Source organism: Ambystoma mexicanum, chromosome 6p, assembly GCF_040938575.1.
Source record: "Ambystoma mexicanum isolate Mex_15411 chromosome 6p, UKY_AmexF1_1, whole genome shotgun sequence".
Classification (NCBI taxonomy): Eukaryota; Metazoa; Chordata; class Amphibia; order Caudata; family Ambystomatidae; genus Ambystoma; species Ambystoma mexicanum.
In genome coordinates this window covers 113,047,832-113,072,618 of record NC_090935.1, presented here as the reverse complement: position 1 = coordinate 113,072,618, position 24,787 = coordinate 113,047,832, and the positions used below count along the sequence as shown (strand labels likewise).

The window sequence follows — 24,787 nt, the reverse complement described above, 5'->3', positions numbered from 1 at the left end:
CAATAATTGAGCATTATTATTATTTAGCAGGTGTACATAACCTCTTGTATTCCAACTAATAAGAGATAGTGAGGCAGTTGTGACCTTACAAATCTAGCTTTGAGTTTTCTGACAATTACATGTGCATTTTTGAGAAATAGCAGGCTGGATTTTGTTTGCTAATTGCAGACCAGTGGATACTTCAGTCATGTTCGATGACTCAGGCAAAGAGTGTAATACAAAGCCCAGGTCTGACAATTGATGTTTAACAGCCATTATTAAGTTCACCACAATACGTGAATTTATCCATAGTTTTACAGATGAAACATTTTTCTGATCGATGAACTCAACAAGCTCAATATCTGTGGAGGCAATGTCATCTAATTCAGGGATTTCGCTAAAAATCGCCAAAATAGATGCTCGATTTAAAATGTACTGTTTGGCTGGAGAAGGCTTGCAGGTGAGCATTAGAGCATGTAACGCTGGACGTTTGACTCGATTTTGTGCTATCTTGGGTTCATCTTTGTGAATGTGTAAGCCAGGTTTATCGATTTGCGTTGTAGCACTAGCAGAGTTATTTCTTACAAAATCGCCATTTTGATACATTTTATTCAAGGAGCTGTGAACTATTTCTTCAATATGCTTAGTAAGTTCACGCTTGCTCTCATCAATATTTACTACAAGCTGAGTAGATGATGAAGAGCTGCTTTGAATTTGTGAGGCAAGGTTATCTCTTTGGCAGGCCTCTTGTTGGGAGTGTATTGGGCCTATCTGAGGTATGATCTGCGAGACAGAGGATTTTTCAGTTGTTTGTGAGGCTAACTGGGGATATTGTAACAAAGGATTGGAAGATTCAGGATGAGAGAAAGGCTGCAAAGGAGGAAAAACTAGTTTTTTGGAAGACGATTTTGCTGACATATAATTATCAATAGCTTGTCTTAAATCCTTTAAGCGCGTGTCTTTCTCACATTGATGTTGTGAGCTGTCTATTTGAATAAGAGAGGCATCTGCCGTTTGAGATGTTGTGGGATTTTTAGATATACTTGTTGCCATATTGATTAGATTATTTAAAGGACTGTGTTCTATCGGCTCAGGCCGAGGTTTTTCTTTGCGGTTTAAAGACTGCTTAGAATATTTTTTTGCAACTTGTTTCGCAGCTGCAATCGTGGTGGCAGCAGGAATAGATAGTCTTTTCACAAAAGCTTTGGCTTGATTGTCATGTTTGGTGACAGTTTTGATGTTTTTAGATTTTTTTGCCATTGGAGCTTTTTTTGGGGCTTTTTTACCTATGTCATTGAGATGTAATTTAGTATCAAATAAAGGATAAGTTGGTATAGATGTCTGTTTTGGTTGATCCATGAATGACACTTGTGCACCATTCATGGAATCTGTGATTGGATTTAAGAAGCATGGAAGCTGCTGATATTCTTTTGTGTTAATGGGCGCCAAGGTAGAAGTCTGCGAACCCGTAGTTTTCTTATTGCTGACTGGATGACACAAAGAATCAAGCTTTTTTAAACTGGTTGTAAAGATGAGGTGTTCTGCCAAAACTTGATTTAATTGGGTAGAATGTAAGTCAGCTTTTTTACTTAGAACTTCAAACAGTTTGGCTAGGGCCAAAATGGCTGTATTCATGGATGTGAGAGTTATTCCCAATTGAGCTTCTTGAGATGTTCTTTGACCAAAGTCACCCGTGCCAAGAGCCTTTATTTTTCGCGGAGTTGGAGCACTAAAAGATGGATTTGCTACAGAATCAGCAAAGCTATTGTTGGTAAATAAAACGGGGGATTTGGACAGATTATCAGATAAAGTGTGCGGGGAAAAAGCTGTGTCATTTGGGTCCAAATCTATTATCGGCATGTCACTAGGGCCAGCAATGTTTGATTGTAAAAGGCTACTTGAAGTCGTATATTTAACTATAGGTTCTGAGTCAGAGATGGCAACACCAGTTAAAACATTGTTCAACAAAATGCTATCAGTTAGTGAGACCTGTTCTTCAGCAAAGAAAATAACATCTGAATCCACTGGTTTTGATTTTGGTAAGATGTTGCTTTTTCCATCCAACGCAGTGCTTCCATCAGATCGTCTGTTTTGTATTACCTTACGCGAAGTGTCAACAATTGTGTTAGGCTGGCTTGTTTGATGAGTTATATTTCCTGGTTCATTCCCTGTCGTTTGAGGCACACTTTGATTTTTGCAGAAAGAGCGAATATCCATTCCCAAAGGCAGATTAGACTTTTTCTTATTGTCCAAGTGTATGCTTGCACCACTTGCTCGAGGTGTCGAGCTCCGTCGAAGTTTTCCCTTTGCGGGGGCTTTTCCATTATTATCATAGACATCTAGAGCAGTATCAGGCATTCCTGCTCTTAGGGATGAGAAGCCACGTTTCATATTCTGAGGCCTGCGTTCAATCACTATTAATAAAACTCAAACTGTGATTAAGTGACCAATAGTAAATGATTAGTAAAATTAAACAAATAAAGAAAGAAAAAAAAAAAACAAACAAAACCGCCGCTTGCCGCGACAGTAGCGGCGAAGCGGCAAAGCGGGACTTCTACGGGGCTTTCACGGGTGCGCGCGCGCGGTGCGCGCGCGTGCTTGTTTTTATAGCCCGCCTCCAAATGAAGTAAGGTCTAAATAAATAAAACAGAAAATAATGAGTATACGAGGTATATAAAGTATATATATAAAATGACAATTGTCTTAAGTTCGTCTTGTGTCTGGTTCAAATGGTTCTTCACCTGCTGGTTAATGCAGTCCACAGCCACAAATCCAAAGCAAAGTAGCGAAGAACGAAGAGCGTTTCCCGGCAAAGCAAAGCGGGACTTCTACGGGGCTTTCACGGGTGCGCGCGCGCGGTGCGCGCGCGTGCTTGTTTTTATAGCCCGCCTCCAAATGAAGTAAGGTCTGCTGGTTAATGCAGTCCACAGCCACAAATCCAAAGCAAAGTAGCGAAGAACGAAGAGCGTTTCCCGGCAAAGCAAAGCGGGACTTCTACGGGGCTTTCACGGGTGCATCCCCTTTTGTCGAGCATGTGTGAAGTGCACAGGTTTCCCTTTCACACTACATATCCACTTTGTTGCTGGATTCGGAAAGAGCCACGCAATTCACATCCGCCATTTCTGGATGACAGCAGGCGGTCAGGGAGTCAGAAAGCTCCAGACAGGGAAAACCATGGTAGAGTGGAGGGGTGGGGTCACTCGTATCTGCATTGTTAACTTGTTCCAAAGATGGAATGCAGCAGAAATAGACATGTTTCCTGTTTTTCCCCTATTGCAATTTTTTTGTCCAGCCTCTGAGGTTTTGGTTTCTGGCGATTCGGTGGCTTCTGGAGACAGGGGCAATGATTCTGAGCTCATGATAAAAGCTGTGTGTAAATACAACATTATCCCCTCCAGTTTCCAGGGTTCAGGTCTACTTAGTCGAAAATACTAGATTTTTTCCAATTTGACCTAATTTCTTGAGGTCTTTTTTTTGGTCAGAAAAGCGGGGGACACCCCATGCAACCTAAACACCCCCCCCCCCACTTTCCCACACCTTAGCCTATTACCTTACCCCTCCCCATAAATTTATTTAATTGAATTTGACCCAAAAAAAAAAAATTCGGTCAAATCGAAAAGGTCAAATGTTTTTCGATCAAGTATGCCAGTACCGTTTCCGGCACCAACATTCAGAAGTATTGGAGGGGAGATGTTGTACTTCCCAGCAGCAAAAGCTGCTAGAATCTCCTGTTGTGGGGGAAAACATGTGCTCCAGTGGCATCGCAAGCATTCCTTTAAAGACTGCCACTTTTCTAATTTAAGAAAGTTATCTTAAACTTTAATAAACTAGAAAAGTGATGCTACAGTCAAAGAAATGCTATGTTTTTAAAGGGAAAAAGTGTGCAGTGGGCTTTAACAGCACATCAGAGCTGTCGTATATTAACTCTTTTTATTGACGTGCTAAACCAGTGCTGCTGGGAGGGGAATCCCCTTGCAGTGCCTGCCCATCATTCCTCGTGGTTGCTAGGGCTGTTGTCAAGCCATAAACCAGGCTCATGCAAGAGTCGAGGCTTCCATCATCCCTGCACAACATTCTTTAACTGTCAGATTATGGTGCAATTAAGAAATGTGTTGTTCCTGCTTGTAACAACATATTTCTAATGTTACACGCACCTCTGAATCAGGCCCAGGGAGTTTATTGAGCAAATAGAGTGGTATTTGGATTGTGACTGCTTTCCAGGTGATCCGGGCTGTCTTCAACATGATACATGCTTGGAAAAGGAGTAGTAGTCAGGACAGCTGCTGGGGGATGGGGTGACTGTCGATTTTTGTACAGCATCGCGGACAGCTTTCAAAGGCGCCACGGTAGCGTCTGATACTTCTGGATGGTGGCAACGCCATATTTGCAGATTAGAGATCACAAAGGCTTGGACAAATGTTTCGAAATTCAATGCAGAGATAAAAGGTTTGACTTTGTGGAGGAGCGCAAGTCATATGGCTTTGGTGAAAATACGGGAAGACGATTGGTAGGAAAGAAGGGTTAGTTCCAAGGAATGCTTTATATTGGTGGATCCCTGCCAACATCATTAGCATCAGCAAGCTGCCTTCCAGGTCACTAAAGTGAAGACATTTGTGGCAATGGATTTATCAGAAAAACTCTCAGAGCAAATGCTATCCATGAAAATACCTCTTCAACAAAAACAAATCCTCTATGTAAAGCACTGCTCCAGTGGTTTATGTATTATCAATAACTTCTTTTCGTCAGGCTGGGACGGAGACTTCTGGAATCGGGAAAAGGGCTTTGGGCCCTTGGACATTTACATTGAACAACAGAGTTTCCGCTGAGTAAAGTTTTCCTGTGAAAGAGCTCCTGGAATACCCAAACAGAATTCTGATGAAACAGTGGTGAGCGCAACATCCAGAATCAGTGACGAGTGCAATATCTGGAACCGAAAAACAGGATGGAACCCCTTGTACAAGTAAGGGGGGTCTGGGAGTGTCTATCTACCGGCCTATATTCCGGGTTAGAGTCTCAACCAGATTCTTTAGCTCACCATCCTTTCACAGAAGAGAAAGTTCCACTACATATCAGTCTTTGTCCTGTTCAAGGGCAGTCCAGCACCGAAATGCCAGGCAATTCACTTGTGAACAAGTTTACCAACAGAAACCCCAGACACGTGTTTCGGCCTGGTTGGGCCTCATCAGTGAGTGTTGAGCTGAGCCTCTCTAAAAACAGTGAGCAAGTGTTCCACGTCTGGATTACTCTAGTAACTTAGGGTGAAAACCCAAAGCTTCTTAATATGCACAAGTAAGGGTGGTTCTGGGAGTGTCTCTATCTACTGGCCTATATCCCGGGTTAGAGCCTCAAACAGATTCTATAGCTCACCATCCTTTTACAAAAGAGAAATTTCCACTACATATCAGTCTTTGTCCTACCTCGCCGATGCCACCAAAGAAGACTTTCTAAAATGGTGTGTGATTTTGAAGGTGGTAGGACATTTCTGTAAATGTCAGTTTAAAGAAAGCATTTGGGAGCAAGTGTTTGTTTCAAGAGCAATAATGGTGCTTGGGACATTTGAGTGTGAAAGATTATGCCAGTAAAATAATGGTAAAAGGAATGGGGTTTGGTTATTCTGTGAAAAAGAGAGTTATAAGGTCAACTGAGCTAGAGATGCAACTGGACCATTGATGCTTTTGTCACATCATGAGCACAAGCAAGAGGGTGACGAACAGACTTCATTGAAGCATAAGTGATTATTTAGAAGACTGCAGCATTCTAAGCACACATGTCCAATTTGCAATAGGTGTGATAAAACGCAGATAAACCATTACCATAATATAGGTGGGCTGTGAAGTTGGTGCTGCTGACTGGTTGGCTATATGCTCACCTATAATGCCTGTTCAAACTCAAGTAAAAGATACGCCAGTGGCAACATAATTGTAAAAGAAGAGCTCTAAAGAAAAGAGCACAAATCTAATAAAAAGAGTGCCTTACCCCTAAGAAGTCCATGGTGTATTGTCTTTGCATCCTTGTCCGTGAAGCCTCCCGTCACATTGATGGAGAAAACTATGGAATTGCAGAGAACCGCTATCTCTAATGGAAGGCTGAGAACAGCTGCTGGCAGCCCTGCGAGTACACAAGAACAACAGCAAGACATTCAACAGGGTCCAGGCATCAAGAAAGCAATTGAAGTAACGTCTTCATCAGGAGAAACAATTAATAATATTACGAAAACTGAAAAAAATAAAAATACAACAATTATATACTATAGTCTAAGTAACGTCAAAACCGGTTGAGAAGAACATCTGGGGATGGGATTAGCCATTTTTTGTTACGTGTACCCACCCCGTGCAACAGATCACATTTCTGACAACTACTGTGTTTGTACATATTTTATGTGGATGAAATGATAAAGATTATGTACGGATAATTAGTGAAGTGCCACTACATATATATTGCACCAATTGTATAGTTCAATTTTTATCAATTTGTGACTGAATGAGGTTGATTGATGTGAAGTGTAAATGATTGTTGGATTGTTGAGGAATGATGGTTGTGTATGGGCTTTCTTAGCCTAGTCTATTATGCTCTCCTGCAATATTGATGTAATTTAATGTGTGTAATAATTGATGATTAATTCATTGTGGAAAATGATGTATTTTAGTAAATACATTTTGATACTTTGAAAAATTAAAACTTCCTCTGAACAATATTTCAGTATACCTCATACCAGCCAATAGCCTTAATTAATTTTGACGCCAAGCTGTACACAAAGATTCTGGTGGAAAGACTCACCCGGCTGCTACTGACAATCGTCGGCCCAGACCAATCGGGATTCATCCCCAGGAGACAAATGGCAGACAACACACGGAGGGTGAGTCACCTAATTGAAAAAGTAGAACACTCCCGCACCCCAGCGATTCTTGTTCCGCTCGACGCAGAGAAAGCGTTCAATAGAGTAGAATGGACGCAGTTATTCCACACAATGGAACGCATGGGTTTCGGGCAAACCTACATACAGATGATTAAAGCTAACTATAAAACACCCTCGATGAGGATTTCACTGAATGGCACCCTATCGAATCAAGTACCCCTGAATAGAGGCACAAAACAGGGATGCCCACTCTCACCTCTGCTATTTGCAATTTTCCTGGAGCCGTTAATGATAAGAATTCGAGAGACACAGCAAGCACAAGGCATACAAATGGGAGGGGAGGAACACAAGACGATGGCCTTTACAGACGACATGCTCCTAGCTTTGTTGCCCCGGAACATTCCCTCCCGGTGCTCCTGAAGGAACTAGACCACTTTGGGTCCATCTCCTGTCTAAAGATCAACAGGCACAAGTTAGAAATCCTGAACCTTACGGCAGACGCAGTAATGGTGGACAATTTGGCTCGTACTTCCCAAATGAACAAAGCAGTGGACAGTATCACATACCTAGGGATAAGCCCAACACCTTCAATAGGGCAGATATAACATGCCAATCATCCAAATCTTCTAGCGAAGCAGAAGGCTGACCTAGCAAAATCGGATCCACTCAACATTTCATGGTGGGGAAGACTGACAGCCATAAGAATGTTGGTCCTACCAAAACTGCTCTATTACTTCCACACGCTCCCGGTTAAAATTCCAAAAACATTCTTCAGGGCGCTCAACAAAATGGTGTCTAATTTCATATGGCAACACAAAATGCCAAGAATAGGGATGACGACCCTTACGGCTCAGAAGACCCGAAGGGGACACACGCTCCCCCACTTCCGAAGATATAATGAAGCAGCGCAACTGCAAGTCATGAATGAGTGGGTGGAACACATCCACCCCCAACATATCTAGGTGAAACAGGACAGAGCAGTGGCAGGAGCCTCCCTTTCAAACTATTATGGCTACATAAACGCTACAGACACCCGAACATGTAAGTCAGCAAAGTGATGGGAGCGGGGCTCAAACCCTGGGACACAGCGATCATGTCATGAGCACTGCTCCCGAGAAGCCAAGTCAAGCCCAGCATCCCCGGAAGCAGGCTCACGACCCTCGTCCCCGGCTCCAGCAAACCCCTTATTGGGGCCCTTTGGACCATGTCCTGGCGCCTCTGGCACCAGGCTCATAAGGAACCTCAGTCCCGGCGCCAGGGGCACCGGGGGCGCCGGGCTCATAATTCTTGCAAAGGTGCTTGGGTGGACCTACCTGTAGCAGACCATGCTGCATACTCACCTTTGCAAATGCTGGCAGGATGAAGTCCCCAGCCTTCTGCTGGGAGGAACTATTCCCTGAACTGGGACTACTTTCTTACCTGGGTGGGGCTGGTGCCACTCCTTAGCTCTGGAACACAGGAACTCTTACCTGGGCGAGGCTGCGGAAGAAGACACCCAATCACTCCAACACTATTTAAGCCACACCCGATTGGGAAAACGTGCTTCGCGTTATTCTGCATCTGCAGCAGGACGCTCACCGAGTCAGCTCCAGCATTCCAGTGACATCTCCAGCTTCAGCTCAGCAACCTGTGGAAGAAAGACACGAGAACTATACTTACCATCCAGGAATCCAGACACCGGCAGAACCTGCAAGCAAAAGAAACATAAGGTTAGCAATTTGCATCACGTTCGCGGCCGCGCTCGCTTACCTGATCCATCTGTGCTTTCACGGATTCTTCGCGGCCTTCTCTTCAGCAGCCTAACGGCACCTGTAAAGACAAAGAACATTGTTAAGTAGGAATCGGGTGAAGGCGGCCTCATTTACTTTTCTTACCTGCTTTTGTGCGTGTATTACGATCTCTTCAACCGCAGCAGTCGGGCACCTGAAAACAAGAAAAGACATTATTTAAGTGCCATTAAAGACTGCAAGAAAGCCTAACACTTACGTGTTTCCCCACGTGCATCCACGACTGGGAAAACGCCCGCAAGGTCCCGACACCTGCAAATAAGAACAGAACATTGTTAGAGGTGCTATAATAAGGTCACAGATCATTATACTCACGTACTTCGCACGTGCAACGGCAACGGACGAACAACGCCCTCAGCATCCAGGCACCTGAAAAAGACAATGCAAAGACTTCATTAAAGGTGCCCATCTCTTCAAGACTATAAACTCTTTATACCTACTGGCATCCGCTCGTGCAGTAACGGCGGCATCACCTTTTGGCATCTCAGCACCTGTGCCACTTCTAAGGCCACAAAAGACTTTGAGGATCTCCAGTGACGTAACTGGAACCCACGCACCCCTGCATAAGTCGCAGGATGGAGAGCCCAGCATTTATACGCCTAAGGTGAGAGCTCACCAGAACATTGGACTTTCGGAGAGTTGGCGATTAGTGAGGAGGAAGTCCAGCCAAACGGTCATTAACCCTTTTTTCTTCCGCCTGCAGAAACCTTACCCTGCAAGCCAGACGGTCAATAAGAGGAAGCCCAGTCCAAAGAGTCATCCGAGCTCTACGCTTCTCAATTGAAGAGACTAACAGTTCAGCCGGGACCAGCGCCTCCGTGGGAATCAGGTGAGCGTTACAGATCAAAAGAGGGAGGACCCTTACAACAAACCCATCACCCTTCACTCCAAAGTTCGGGAACTCGGATTTCCAAACTGGAATGGAACAGAAAGCATACCTCCGCTGGATACGAGCAGGTGAAGGGGCCCCTGAGGGACCCTCAGATGTGGAAACAAGGCACAGTCACCACACTCGTATAGATACGCCAGGCACGAGGTTCCGTTCCCAAAATCTAGGGTTTATTGCAATACAAAGAAGTCCCAGTTGGCCAAATGGGCCCACACCCCGCGACGTGTGTCTAACAGACCTCGGGGGACGCAAGAGAGAGTGAAACGTGCATCAGTTACATATATACAAACCGAGCACCTTACAATCAGCAATGACACAGTATGACACATTTGATGCCGCCCCCAATTCATTTCCCTTTGAATTAGAGGCGATGATTGACTAGTATGACAAATATGACACCTTAGACCACCATATTTAGTAACGGTTTGCATTCTTCAATTTTACAGACACCATTCTTTTTTTGCGAGAACACAGCGTTTCTGTTTTTCATGGGCAAGCTGCGCGTAGGAGACCTCACTATCTCTTAGTTTCGATTCTCGTTCTAGAGGTCAGCCTACTCTACGGGGCCTCACTGGGCTCAGAAAGGGGGGCCGTAAAGAAGAGCATAATTCAACTCTTTAAATGCTAGTTTCGTACATTGCTATTCTTTCAGGAGACTCGCTGGCATTCGTGTACTGATTAAATGCCTTGCTCCCTGTCTTCAAGGATATGTGAGGGAGGGAATCGGGCCTTTCTGTCTGGCTCTCCAGTAGGGGGGTCACGGTATTTGTTTTATGACGGTACGATAACCTTCTTGCCAAATGACGGTATATCATGGTTATCGCGGTATAGCAGGTGGAGTTAACTAATCTTAACAAATATTTTCTAAAAGGTCATAAATTGACAGATGTATCATCTCAAACAAAACCAGGCACCCAGGGCCAGAATTGGGCTTTCCAACATACTTTCCACTGAAATGCCTTGCTTCCACCAAACACAAACACACGTGTGGAGGCCTGCTGCAACTGGCAAAGCAAACTGAATAGCTTTTCTTAAGTGGTCATTTAGGCTTTTTGCTCCCCCTCTGGCTACTGGTGAAGATGAACATGTTGCCATCTTGATCACCTGCATGCGACAGATCAATGGAGGCTGATGGTAGTATATGTGTGTGTGGTTTTTTTTTTGTTTTTTTTTTTCTTTTTCCTCTCTCTCTTCCTCTCCTCTCCTCTCCTCTCCTCTCCTCTCCTCTCCTCTCCTCTCCTCTCCTCTCCCGTATGACAGCCAGTAATACCCACAGAGATGAGTGAATTTCGCATTGTGACTTATTATATGTAAATTCAATGATAGAACCAGGGAAATCCCCCATTGCCATATGTTTAGAGAACATTATCCATTATAAATATATAAACCCCAAAGCCGCCACCACAAAGTAAACCCTTTTCCTTCTTGGCACTGTATCTATTCTTCCTATTGCTAACATATTGATTTTGTGTAAGGCACGTGTGGTTTATGGAATGGCATTAAAAACTGCTCCAACTGAAACTACTTGTCAGACGGCACATCCAACAGTGCAAAACCAAGACTGCGCAGCAATTGCTTACTGCAGCCTTTCGAAATCAGATTGAAGAGCACACTTAACGGTATGAACGGTATAACAGTATAAACAATGTGACGGTTATTATTGTTCAATTAAGTGGTTCACTGTATCTTTAACGGTATACAGTTATACTGTTACATCCCTACTCTCCAGTGTAATGTTTCAACAGGTTTCTTAGCCTTGGACCATTGAAGCGAAATAATATCTACAGCAAAGCAGTTTTACATGAGGCAAAGTGGCAACGTTTGAGAGAGCAGAGAGGGAAAACAAAATGGCGATTCTGGTCATCTTAAAATGGCCTCACTCTAGTTGAACTAGTTGAACTAATAGCTATGTAATAACTAATGAATATGTATTCTTAACACTGTAAATGAGGCGGTTGGTCTTAGGCCAACCAATTATTCATTTCCAGTCCATCAAGGGGTGTTTGGTTTTTCTGGACGGACACAGGGTGCACCAAAATACACAATATGTACAAAGGCCAAGCCATCATGACATTCCAAGACCGTTCACGAGAGGTGAAACCCACAGAGGAATACCACTTCACACAGCTAAGACATTGGCTGTTATCCCCCCAATAAAGACGCCACCACCAGTCAGCTGAACCTGTTCGAAGTATACATGACGACTGACACGAGCTCCCACAAGCTGATCTCCAACCTATACAAACCTTTCAACAAGCAAGGGGAAGAAATCCAATTGAAATACATGAAGCGTTGGGAGAACCAATAACATGGAAACAATGGCAAGACCTATGGAATTAAATTCCCAAACTGACACGCTCCATACAACTGAGATAAATGTGGTAGAAAGTTATTCTTCAATGGCACTATACCCCAGAGAGACTTCATGAAATATACCCTCTTACAAGCGATAAATGTTGACGAGGATGTTCTGTGACAGGAGACTGGAACCACATATGCTGGAGTTGCCCAGCCATATCAAACTTTGGCGAAGAGATAAAAAGGCAAGCAGGGAAAACGATACAGGGAGCCGACGGCCTGGATGACAAGGTTTGGTTGGCGGGCATGTGGGACCCAACCAGGGGACATATACAAAACCTCAGCAGAGGAGAGGGACGACACTGATCATAGCGGCATGGTGGACAATCGGCCAACAATGGAAGCAAAATAACCCAATATGTGATGACTCCAAAAAGTGTGGAGAGTCGTCTACATGGAATGGATGACGTATAGACTACAGGGAACCCCCGGAAATCTTCAGCTCAGACTGGGGCAGCATCCTATCCTATCTGCAAAGTGACTATATGCTCCAATGGTGCCCGACAATATCAGAATCATAGATACTTTGTGAACCAGCACACACCATGAAACCAAGACCATACAACCGCCACCCGAAGGGAAGAGGGAGTTGGGGGGGGGGGTGTTGATGTTAATGATATCAAGATATGTAAAACCGGGGGGAGGTCAAGGGGGATGGGAGGGAAGGGGTAATAGTTGAATAGTTTTGACTCAAGTTGTTAATGTATATGGGGAGATTGTTGTGGGGGTTAGGGGGAAAGGTTGTAAGAACGTTGTTGTTAAAATGTCAATAAAGAGAGTTTAAAAAAAAAAAAAAAGATATGTAAAACCAATAAAATATATATTACAAAAAAATGCTGCCCTTATCCCAGTATATCAGTCTGGCTTCCGACCTTTTCATTCAACTTAAACTGCTCCCCCCTCAGTCTCTAACCCCTTACTTTTAGCTCGCTGTTTTAAAAAAATCCTAATGTCTTACCCTTCTTGATCTATCGGCAGCCTTCGATATTGATAATCAGTCTAATCTTCTCTTTATCATCTTGGTTTTAAGAGTGCTGTGCTAGCCCGGTTCTGCTCCATCTATCCAACCGCACTTAATCCTGGGCTAGAAACTCCTCTTCCGTCTATTCCCTTCTATATGGTATTCGCCAGAGTTCTGTGCTAGATCCTCTCCTCTTTCCACTCTATACTATTCCTATAGCCTCTACTATTTCTTCTTTTAGTCTTTCACATCACTTCTATGCTGATGACACTCATTTCTTTTATCTTTTTCCTCTTTTTCTGACTCTATTCACTCCAATCTCCCAAACTGTCTCCATGCCATCCAATCCTGGATATCCGACCATTTCTTACATTTAAATCTGTCTAAAACTGTAGTTCTTTTTTCCTGCATCAACTATTCCTATGTCTCTACCTCCTTCATCTATTTCTTTTCCTCCCTCCTCTCTTCTAATTTCTTGCTCTGCCCATAATCTGGGTGTAATTGTAATTGGTTATTTATAGCGCGCTTAATACCCAGAGGTTTTTAAGCACGGCCCCGGGGATCGAACCTTTTACCAAGGCGAGCGCGTTGCCCCAAGCTATCCTCCTGTGGGATCTTGTTTGACTTTCTCTTTCTTGTTAAATTTCTTCTATTGCCCGCTCCAGTCGTTATCTTTTTAATATTCATATTCCTTTCATTTCACCCCACTAAAATATTGGTGTCTTCCGTCATCTGTTTTTCTAATCTCCTTCTTGGTCTTCCAGTTCATCAGATAACTCAACATTCTATCTATAGCTCACCTGTCCGTGTTCTTTTTGGTCTTTCTTCTTGTGACCCCATCATCCCTGCTTTGCTAGCACTTCACTGGCTGCCATTTGAATCTCGCAAACTATTCAATGTTCTCCATTTGGTGTTTAAAGGCCTTCATGGAAAAGTGCCTCTCTCCCCTTGTTAATTTCCTTCTACTCTCTTAGCCGTTCCCTTCTTTCTCAGTCCTAGTTTCTCTTGGCTGTCCCCTTCCTCTCCTTCCCTCCTTGTGCCCAGTCTCGCTTTCGCTCATTCACCCTGTTGGAACCTAATCAATGGAACGCACTTCCTCTTCCACTTCGCGCTCTCTTATCTTTCTCTCAGTTTCTCTCGCATCTGAAGGATTGTCTGGTATCTGCTTAAACCTCAATGAATCAAATGATCACGGTTACTTGTATCCTATTTTGAAAAGAGCTTTGGCGTATAGTGCTATATAAATTCAGTAAAATGCAAATACATATATTGCGACAGTGGGTACTGGTTACAAAATGACTGTTCCTGAGGAGTACAAGGAGGAATAGAATCCAAAACACCTACTGACCCTCACACTACTACTAAACCAGCAGCAGTGATCCGAATCATATAGGTGAACAGGTAAATGCAGACAGTTATAGCTCCTACACCTTTTTTGGTTGTGCTTAGACGAAGGTGGGGACTACAAGCAGATGTGGGGCCACTGAGGCAGGAAGCTAGGAGAGAAGCACCCCAAAGTACCGGCGTCCTGACACAGAAGCCGAAGTCCAGATCGGTACAAGGAAGAACCAAAAAGCAGACCACTTATCCAGATGAGGAAACAAGGGCGTGGATCTGCAGGAGTTATAGACACTGATGCTGGTACCGAAATTCTGCTGCTGGAAAGAAGGATGCGGCTACCCTGGGAGACTGGCTGGAGAGCAAAGAAAGTGATACGAAGCAGGGCTGAGAAGCCTAAGACCCCCGCAAGGGGGTGAAAGAGGGATTACCGAGCCAATTGCCCACTTGGGGCTGAGAAACCAAGGACCTTGCAAGAGGGTAGAAAAGCGATGCCAAGCCGGGTTCAACAACCCCATAGCCTGCCTTGGGATGAGAAACTGAACACACCGTGGGAGGCACATTGGGGGGTGAAAAGAAGACCCTACAAGGGGGTGGAAGAGAGATACCAAGCTGGGATGAATGCGCACATAGCCCGCCTGGGCAAAAATATTAGGAACCCCACGAGAAGACGAAAGACGAGACAAAGCAGGCTGGGTGGAACAGGTCCATAGCTAACATGGCAAATTGGCACAACTCTAGAACAACAGAGACTGAACGTTGTTTATTTAGTTGTAGCCCTCAGTTTACCAGAGACAGGATAATACAACAATTGGTGAACAATCTACGAGGACAGGTGCTCTAAGAAAAACAGTGACCATTAATCTTAAGGGGAAGTAACTTTCTTCTCTATTTCTTTCTCTCTTTCCCACTTTCCCGCTTTGTTTCTGTCCTGAGGATCACCTGTTTCATGTTTTCTAGCTTTGGAAATTCACGATTGTAGGAATAGGACCTAAAGTAGGTTTTCTTTAAGTTGGTTAATAAAGTAACTGGCTCCAGCCTTTGAGAAGAATAGGCAGGGGTGCTCAGGCAAAAGATTTCAGCAACAATGTCAATGTTTAAGGACATGTCTTTAAAGTCAAGGAAGCAGTGTATTAAAAGTCACTATGGTCATTTAAGGCAAGCAAGGGGGCAGGGCCTCTTCGAATACATTTGACTCGGGCGCTTGGCTGCATCAAAACAAGCTGCTGTGGCCTTTACTGCCATCAAGCCAGTGTGAGGTATATTTGTCACAGGATCAACACCATCTCAACAGTATTGAGACAGTCGAGTCATATTGATGCAGTGCCGAGGTGGCGTTGAATCAGATCTGCAACATGGCTCTCTGTGAATCAAGTCAGCCGTTGAGCTTCCCCAGCGGCGAGTCAGAGGTCAATTTACAGCAGCAAAGCTCTTAACTGGGTTAAACTGCCATTGAGACAGTTCCGTAGAGTGCCAAACACAAAAGATCCGGTCCTGTCTCAGCTCGAAGTGAGTTCAGAACAGTTAAGCCAGCTCTAATATGTTGCCAGGGGTAAACAGTGTCAAAACTGCTTTTGGACTCAGTCTAGTATTTCTGATCTTGGTTCCAGAGCACAGGCAGCAGTGACGCCTTGGTCCACAGCAGCAGTGTCACCCCCCCACACACAATTTTCCCTGTAAGTGGCGAGGGGGCATAGCTTTCCTCTGCATTGGAGCCTGTGGTTTTACCATCTCTAACGAAGGACTTTGAAATAGACTCTGTTCCCAACAGAATACCAGTAAAGCCTTTGTCTAATTGTCCAAAGATGAATCTACAAAGGAAAGGGTTCCTGTCCTTATAAAGGCCAAATGCTGCAGTGGATTGGTCCAAAGCAAGTCTTTCAGGTGTCCTGCTCTAAGAAGTGACCAGCTGCCATGCTGTGAGGAAGAGCCTTCTGCGAGCTCCCGCACAAACCGCGCAGTGATTAGCTATCCAACAACATACAAAATTTAAGGTAGTACCGAAGACCGGAACACTACGAGAGCCCCGAGGGCGAGTTTCGAGGCCAGAGAGATCCGTAATGAGCAGGAAGAGCCACGCAACCCTGAGGTGCCGAGAATCCAATTTGACACCCGTGGCTTGAGGGAAGAAGGAGAGAGCAACGCCGGAGCCGGAGGAAATGAGGAAGGCAACCCCTGCACCTGAGAAGCCGTCCACATGCTGCCAGGAGAGGCGAGGAGGTGTGGAAGGTGGGCACCCACGTTCAACCGCCACAATGCACATGCAGCAGATTGGGTTAAGCCGCGCAGGCAGGCAAGGTGCGGATCAATAGAAATGGCGCACCTTCCTGTGAGGGAAGGTGACACAGCAGAAGCGGAGAAGAGAGCGAGAGACCGCGAGGCACCTGGACCTTCTGGGTAGAAGCAGAAGGGTGGAAGGTACAACCCGAACCCCAGGTGAGGAGTAAGAGTGGTAGGAGACCCCACCACCTCCCCCCCTGGATGCCGGGAAGAACAAACACAGTGCGCAAGGGAGGGTCAGGGGTGGGGGTGGGGGCGACACAAGGAAAGCAGGGACCTGCTCTCCCACCTCGCAGACACAATTCGAAGCGCGCTTCTGCCCCACCTGCATGCCTGAAGGACCGTAGCCTGCACTCTATAGCCCATAGAAGCTCGGGATAGAAGCCTGGAGGCAGAGACAGGGAGCCAACAGACGATCCCTACGTGTGCCACTAGCCTAAGCATAGGCGGCACACAGCAGACAGAAGACTAGAGAGGAGCAGAGGGTGCTGGTGCCCACAACCCAGGAGAAAGGCAACAGCATACGCCACGCGAGAGGTTGGAGGTACACAGGCGGCAACCCAGCTGGGGTAAACAACGGGTCATAACACGGCAAGGGAAGGAAGCGAGAGTCTGCGAGGCACCAGGAGCCCCTGGGGAGTGTCAACAAGAAGCGGACGGGGGAGAACCGCAGTCTGGGCCGGAGCTGAAGAGCAGGAGTAGCAGAAGCCACCCTCCCATGTGGGTACCGTGAAGTTTGCACACAATGCACACAGGGGGAAAGGACACGCTAGAGACAGGAAACTGCTCCGCAGCCCGCACAGACAGCTAAAAGGCGCCCCCATCACATGACTGGAAAGCCCACAGCCAGTAGTTTATAGCCTACTGAAGCTGGCGAGGAAGCCCGGTGGCAGAAACAAGAAGTTAAAAGAGGCCCTGGTGAGCGAGACCAGACCATGTATGGAGGAAGACGGCGAGGGTGGCACACCACCGACCAACAACTAGAGGAGAACAGGTGGTGCTGGTGCCCATTGCCAGGGGGAAAGGACAGCAACACAACATTCAAGAGGAGTTGGAAGGGCATAAGCCAATGCAGCCTGAGTAAATAGACATCACAGAGGCGAGGAAACTGCGCAAGCACATAAGATACAGATGGCAGACGAAGTCAAAAAAGGAAAAGGCAAGCAAACTGGTATTCCCTTTTTGTGCATAGGCATCCATGACAAAGTGGACCAGCGGGGGGGGGGGGGGGAGGGGGGACAATCGGGGATGGCTCCAACGCAACAGGTGACCACACAAGAGGAGGGCCCAATTTTGGCACTATAGAAGTGCTGAAGACAGCGCTGGAGTATAAGATAAATTTGGTAATCGTGGACGTTGGCCTACTGCAACAGGATATGAGAGCGCTTGCAGACTGCCTGGGCACAGCAGAACAACAGGTACAGGACAACACCATGATGTTAGCTAGCACCAGGACTCAAATGGAAGAACTAAGAGACAAGGTGAAAGCCCTAGAACACTGTGCAGAAGATGCAGAAGGGAGAGCCTGCAGGAACATAAGAATACTTGGACTTCCCGAGGGAGAAGGAAGGAAGGGACCCCACGGAGTATGTGGAAAACATGCTGCTGCGGCAGGAGGTAGGCCCGGGCACGTTGCCCCAAGGATTGACGGTTGAGAGGCTACACAGATCGCTAATGAAGAGGCCCCCACCAGAGACTGATAATCGCCAAAATACTAAACTAGAAAGACAGGGAAAAAGTCCTGGCCTTCTACAGAAAAGGGTGAACCATCCAAAGAGGAGCCTCAAAACTAGCAATACACCCAGACTACACCATCCTGATCCAACAACAAATGGCACGGTTTGGCACGGTCAAGGGAACGGCTGAGATGGGTGAACTTGCTATACATGCTGATATACCCGGCGAAACTAAAGATATTGCACCATGAGAGACGCATTTCTTCGAAGATACGGAAGAAGCGCAGGCTTGGATGGACACACAAGATAACGCTTCTTCCACACAGAAATGGCAATGCACCCTAACAGTCACACCCTAGACATTACTAGATGCAGGCCTTGGGAAGCACGGCATGAGCAAAGGTCGAGGACATGTTGAAAACAATGCAGGTACGCAGAAGTAGAGACACAGCAGTACCAGCAGGGGCCGCACAAGGCGTCCTGGGAAACGGCCACGAACCCCAGTTGTAACTTTCTGATGCGAGTTCAGAGACGTCGAGCTGCAGCAGGCGGCCTGTTGGAGAAGGAACAGAAGCGCAAGGAGCAGCTAGGCCTAAGCGAGAACATTGACGCTGGGCCATTGCTTGGTTTGGCACTGTTTTGGGGAGTTACACACAGTTGGGGTTTCTTCGAACGAAAAAGGAGGTGGTGGGGGGCACAAACAAAGGGTGTTAGGGGTTGCAGTTCTTTGGGTTGCAGGGGAAGGGAACCAACCAAATTGAGAGAATGGCTGGCGAAGAAGGGTTGGCTTATTAGGAACCTACACAGTGACATGTACGAAAGACAGAGAGAGCAGGGCAGTGGGCATGATAAGACCCTGGAACCCACCCCGGATGGGAACTAAAGGCTTGGGAATAGCCACCTAGAATGTCAGGGGACTCAACAGCTATATCAAGAGATTACGACTGCGAGAATATCTGAAAAGGACGGCGACACAAATAGCGCTATTGCAGTAAACACATCTTACGTACGGAGGACAGGCAAGCAACAATAGCCAGGAAATGGGGAGGGAAGCTATACGGTTCAACATACTCAGCATATGCCAGAGGAGTACTGGTCTGGATAGCCCCCACAGGCCCCTTTCACGTGCTAGAATAAAAATAAAAAAAACACATCTTACGTACGGAGGACAGGCAAGCAACAATAGCCAGGAAATGGGGAGGGAAGCTATACGGTTCAACATACTCAGCATATGCCAGAGGAGTACTGGTCTGGATAGCCCCCACAGGCCCCTTTCACGTGCTAGAATAAAAATAAAAAAAAGACGATGAGGGAAGGATGGTAGTGCTGCACGGTCTACTGGAAACCTGAGAAATATGCTTAAAAAACACATACGCCCCGAACCACGACGCTACTACATTCTGCGAGTCCCTATACCCCAGACTGACCACATACAGCGAGGCGACCTGGATGTGGGTCGGTGACTTTAATTGTACCCTTAACCCCAGACTTGTACCCTTAACCCCAGGTTGGACAAGAACCACAAGAAACCAGTGCCCGCCGGCCAAAATATAAGGTGCCCTCCTGAGAGACCTACAGTTAGTAGACGTATGGAGGGAGACACATGTGGAGACACAGGGATACTCACACTCCTCAGTACCACACAGAACGCACACCAGAATAGACTATATTTTCACAGGCATCGAAATACAAGGCAAGTTTGGGGGAACAGAATACAAGGCCAGGGTCTTCTCGGACCACGCCCCATTGAGAACATACTGGCAAACGGACACCCAGAGGGCCCCGATACCAACTTGGAGCCTGAGGGCTGAAGCCCTGCATGCTGACGTCTTCAGAAACCATCTTTAGGACAATATATCAGAATACTGCGACACCAAATTGGGTAGCATAGCAAAAACAGGGACATTGTGGGAAGCCTTCAAGGTGGTTGTGAGAGGTGCAGCGATAGGGAAAATGGGCAGTCTGAGGGCGGATATACAGAGGACCCTGCAAAGCCTGAAGAAAGAGATAGCACAGGAGGTAAATACACTTGCAGAAACCAATGCGAATGAGGCAAGACAGATAGACCTGCGCCAAAAATGCATAGTGGAATGGGAATGATTAGGGAGATTGGACTATACAAAGTACACCCAGACACTGCACAGGGAAGGAGACAAACCAGGGAGAATGCTAGCATGGCTATGTAGACGCGAAGAACCGAGGGGCATGATCAATAGTATAGCACAGGAAGATGGAGCAGTGGTGAAAACACAAAGGAAAATTAACAGCGTATTTGCTAGATCCTACCAATCCTTACACTGAAGGGACATCGACGCGGACGATACGGACATCGACGACGCCCTGCGCCAGATAGACCTGCCACAGTTAGAAAGGGAGCAAGCAACCGCACTGGATGCACCACTTACACAGGACGCAATTAAAATTGCGATAGCTGACCTCCTGAGCGCCAAAACACCGGGGCCGGAAAGCCAACCTAGCAAATTTTACCAGACCTACGCAGAGGCACTAGCGCCTAGACTATTGAGGTATACACCGAAGCGTACGAGGTAGGAACATTGCCCAGCAGCCTCAGGGACTCCACAATAATACCTATATTCAAACCAAGGAAGTCCCTGCAAGACTGTGGGTCCTACAGACCGCTCTCTATGATGAATCAGGACAGCAAAATATTGCCGTCTGTACTGGCAAATAGACTCAGGACAGTGATAGGGGGCCTGTTCCACACGGACCAGACCGGGTACGTCCCGGGGCGCTGTACCTAATGGAATCTATGAAAATTACATCATGTAATTGATAGAACAAACTACTTGGAGGAAGACTGCGCTGTGGCCTCCCTGGATGCAGTTAAGGCCTTTGACTCAGTCCGGTGGGACTGGCTCATGAAGGCTCTGGAGCGATTTTGGGGTCAGCAATGCCTACATGAGGTGGGTGAAACTGATGTATATGATGCCTAAATCGAGGGTGAGGACAGGGAAACAAATATCAGAGGTGTGGAAGTACAGAAGGGCACCAAACCGGGCTGCCCACTAACGCTGATGCTACACATCCTGGCGCTGGAGCCGCTGTCAGCCTTGCTTAGAACAGAGTATGCGGATGCAAGAATAGAACTAGACAGGACGGTACACTTGATCTCCCTATACGCGGATGACGTACTACTGTATGTCAACCACCTTGAGGATAACCTACTGTATTTGCTTGATGTCGTAGACCAGTTTGCCAAATTGTCAGGAATTAGCATAAACAGGGAGAAAAAAAAAAGAATCGATCCTACTCCCTTTAGGAGGCCTGAGGGAGCTAGCTAAGTCACATCTGCCGAACTTGGGGCTGAAGTGGGCGGAGGAGACATTCTGATACCTTGGAGTAAATGTGTGGCACGACCCTACTTCGTCCCACACAGATAGCACACAGAGAGCGCTGGAGGGTGTGGAGAACTCCACATAATTCTGGTGGAGGCTACCCTTGGGAGTACCGGGCAGAGTGGCGTTGTTAAAGATGGTGGCGCCCCCGCGCCTCCTGTACCACTTCACCAACATACCCTATAATATAGCTAGAAGATTCTTTAGGAGACTAGACGAGAGAGTTCCTATGGGGAACGGGGAGAAACAGAATCGCCCTTAGCATGCTGCAAAGGGACTATGGTGAGGGCGGGATGAGGGTGCCCGACTTTGAATTATACTATCTGGCCGGACAGCTGCAGTTTGTGGCAACCTGGCTCGGGGACAAAGCCACGCTAGACACCCAGTTCCTGGGGCCTATGCTGAAACATTATTACATGAAAGAGGTGATTTCAGTGCAGGAAATAAAGCTACCAAGACCCTCCGGGTTACTGAAACTTGGCAGAGACGTGTGGAAAACGTCCTGGAGACTTGTGGAGACTCCAGTCGCATATTCCGAAAACATACCCATAGTGGGACTTATAGAGAAAGGGCCAGATGCAGTAAGACAATTTAGAAAGCATTGGGAGAGTAAGGGCATCGCCGCAGTGGGTGATGTAATGAGGGACAATGAGTAGTTGGAGTTTTCGACCCTGGTCAGCGAATATGGACTGCATGAGGGACAATTTCTGACGCACTTAGGGGTGGTGGGTCGGATGGACAAACGATGGCCGGGAGCAAGAGGCGAAGTAGACTCCAGCACCCCACTAGACACATTGTATGACATATCAGAAGGGGGACACCCGGTATCCAGAATATAGTACGTATTACTGAGAAAGTCAGGCACAGGGGAACGGACGGTACACAGTAAATGGGAGCGAGACATGAGCAGAACCTTCACAGTTACGGAGTGGCAGAAGGCACTGCTGTACACCAAAAGAGTCTCAAGAAATGCGAGATTCAAACTTACTGAAACATCTGTGACACACAGGGCATACTTCACCCCACATGTTGCGCATTGATAAGAATAGGGACCAGGCATGCCCAAGATGCACTCAGGAAAGCGCGGACATGATGCACATGTTCTGGACATGCCCAGTGATCATGGGTTTCTGGGAAAAGGTTGCAGACAAGGTGAAGAGAGGGGGGGATCCAGATGCAAGCATGGCCCCCGGAGTTATGCCTGCTTGGGCTGTTCCCGAGGAAGGGGAAGCGGGTCACCTACCTTTCAAAAATGAAAGATCTGATTTGCGTATTAGCAAAGAGAAGGATAGCAATGGCCTGGAAATTAACTGAAGGGCCTAATATAGAGGCTTGGTGGGTAGACCTAAAACGCGGGTCACTGGCGGGGACTGCGGTGTGGCTCAGGGCTCTACAAAATGGAGCATATGAGGGAAGGGACGGATTGGAGGCCTGGATCGAAATGACGCAGGTGATGTTTGACACTGGGGACTCCTAAACGGGAACCACTGCACCACAACATAAACATACTGGAACTATTGGAGCATATGGAACACCAGAAGACAGTGGCTAAAACAATACCATGAACATGGGCCGGGGAGGCTGTCAAGAGACTGGATTAATAGTAATGACGGAATGTAGCGTCCACCAAGAAGTATGCGTAGCAGATTGCATGTCACAAGATGAACACTGATGTTTTGTTCGTTTTTTTCTTCTGGATGTCATTATATGTTTGTTGGAAAACTTAATAAAAAATGTTTAAGAAAAAAAGTGTCCTTTACCTTCTGACATCATACCCAGAGTGCTTGTCTGCAGACGTGGAAGGGTGCAGGACGTGTAGAGAACCCTAGGAGAAACGAAGATGTGGAATCCCTCTTTCAGCCTACACCTTTCCTCTGGCTTTTCCAACTCAACCCCCTTCTCACACCGGCCTACTTCTTAATGACTAAGCACCCTTATATGAGAGTGACGCATATCACGGCAGGACTGCCTTTGAAGCTCCAGTACCCAGGGTACCTCGTGTGGGGGGTTCCGGTGCCCTGTAAGCAAGGTGTTGCCTTACTCCGGGGGATCAAAGAGGCAGCTTCCTGGCATTGTCTTAGGTGCTCGACCGCATCAAACCAGGTGTCTGACTGGAAGTTGTAGATACATCCATGTCAAGACAGCTAATACACATCAGCTCCATCATGGCTGACACACTGCTCACCAAGCTGACACCAACAGGATATCCAAAAGCTGTGGCTGCATAATTGTGTGCTCTTAGTAGCCTCCATGTCACAACCAGATGGTTCTTATCTTTACAGTTTAATGTACCACCAGGCTGACTAGGATATTCAATAAGTATGCATTGAATCAGAGATGCAGATGATTAAAAAGTCACCTCTGCGTTTTGGCACTTTGTGTTCCAGAAGTTCTCATGAATGCACTTGAATCTGCCCTTTTGCCACAGCAGGGCTGGTGCTTTGGTGTCAGACTATTTCAGCAAAGGCACACGAGTGCACTATGTTTCTGGCATGGATTGTTATGAAAATAGGGTCTGATTAGCAGACCGCTCTTTCAGAAACAATTACCTGCATCTTTGTATTTCAAAAATCAAAGACGCTCGCCAGATGACATCTTGGAAAAGTACTTGAGAAAAGGGCGATGGTAGATCACTAAAAAAAACCTAATGACATATATATTGGTTTAACAATGTTGCAGGTCCGTAACTATTGTCCAACATGAGATCGTCCATAAATTCACATACTTAGAAGAACAGATCAGAAAGTTACATAGAGTTTCTTGTCTAGAGATATGAGTAATCCCTGTCCTGATCCCAGTCCTGAAGAGTGCTTACGTGTTTCTAGCTGAGCATGCATGTCCAGGCAGTAAAGGTCACAGAATACCTGAGCGGACCTTTGGGTAGAAGACTGAACATTTATGCCAGAGAACATACATCAGGTCTACTGTTGTGGAACCCTTTCACTTGTAGTAATGGGTAAGAATGGTCCAGGAAAAGGACAATTAACCTTTAGATAAGATAACCCAGCATATGGTGCTTTGCTTGAAAAGCAAACCGCTAGCTAGTCAGTAGAAAATAGTGTACTTTTAGCCATTCAGCCTCTTCAGTCATAGAAAAAAGTGTGAACCTGGGCGCCTCCTTCCACACTTAGGTGCCATATGCCCACCACATGCCCTTGGCCTCCTTCTCATCAGGCACATACAAGCACATGTATAATGGGAAGAACAGATTGCAGGGGATGGAGGGTGGATCTCAACACATATAAAGAGCTAAGAAGAGTAAAAGCCAGTACTGTTGTATGTGTGTTCTTGTTTCTTATCTGAGAAA

General features: G+C 46.3%; 1 protein-coding gene across 2 annotated transcripts in view; it reads right to left on the bottom strand.

Moving 5' to 3' along the window:
* The window catches only part of FANCG (FA complementation group G), a 574,353-nt gene that overhangs the window by 451,610 nt on the left and 97,956 nt on the right, over positions 1-24,787 (bottom strand). For both annotated transcript variants that reach the window (XR_011280595.1, XM_069626811.1), the window contains exon 3: positions 5,956-6,087. Coding sequence is in view for 1 of the 2 variants with exons in the window: in XM_069626811.1 (XP_069482912.1) it covers positions 5,956-6,087 (132 nt within the window). In the remaining variant the exon portion in view is untranslated. The remainder of the gene's footprint in view (positions 1-5,955; positions 6,088-24,787) is intronic.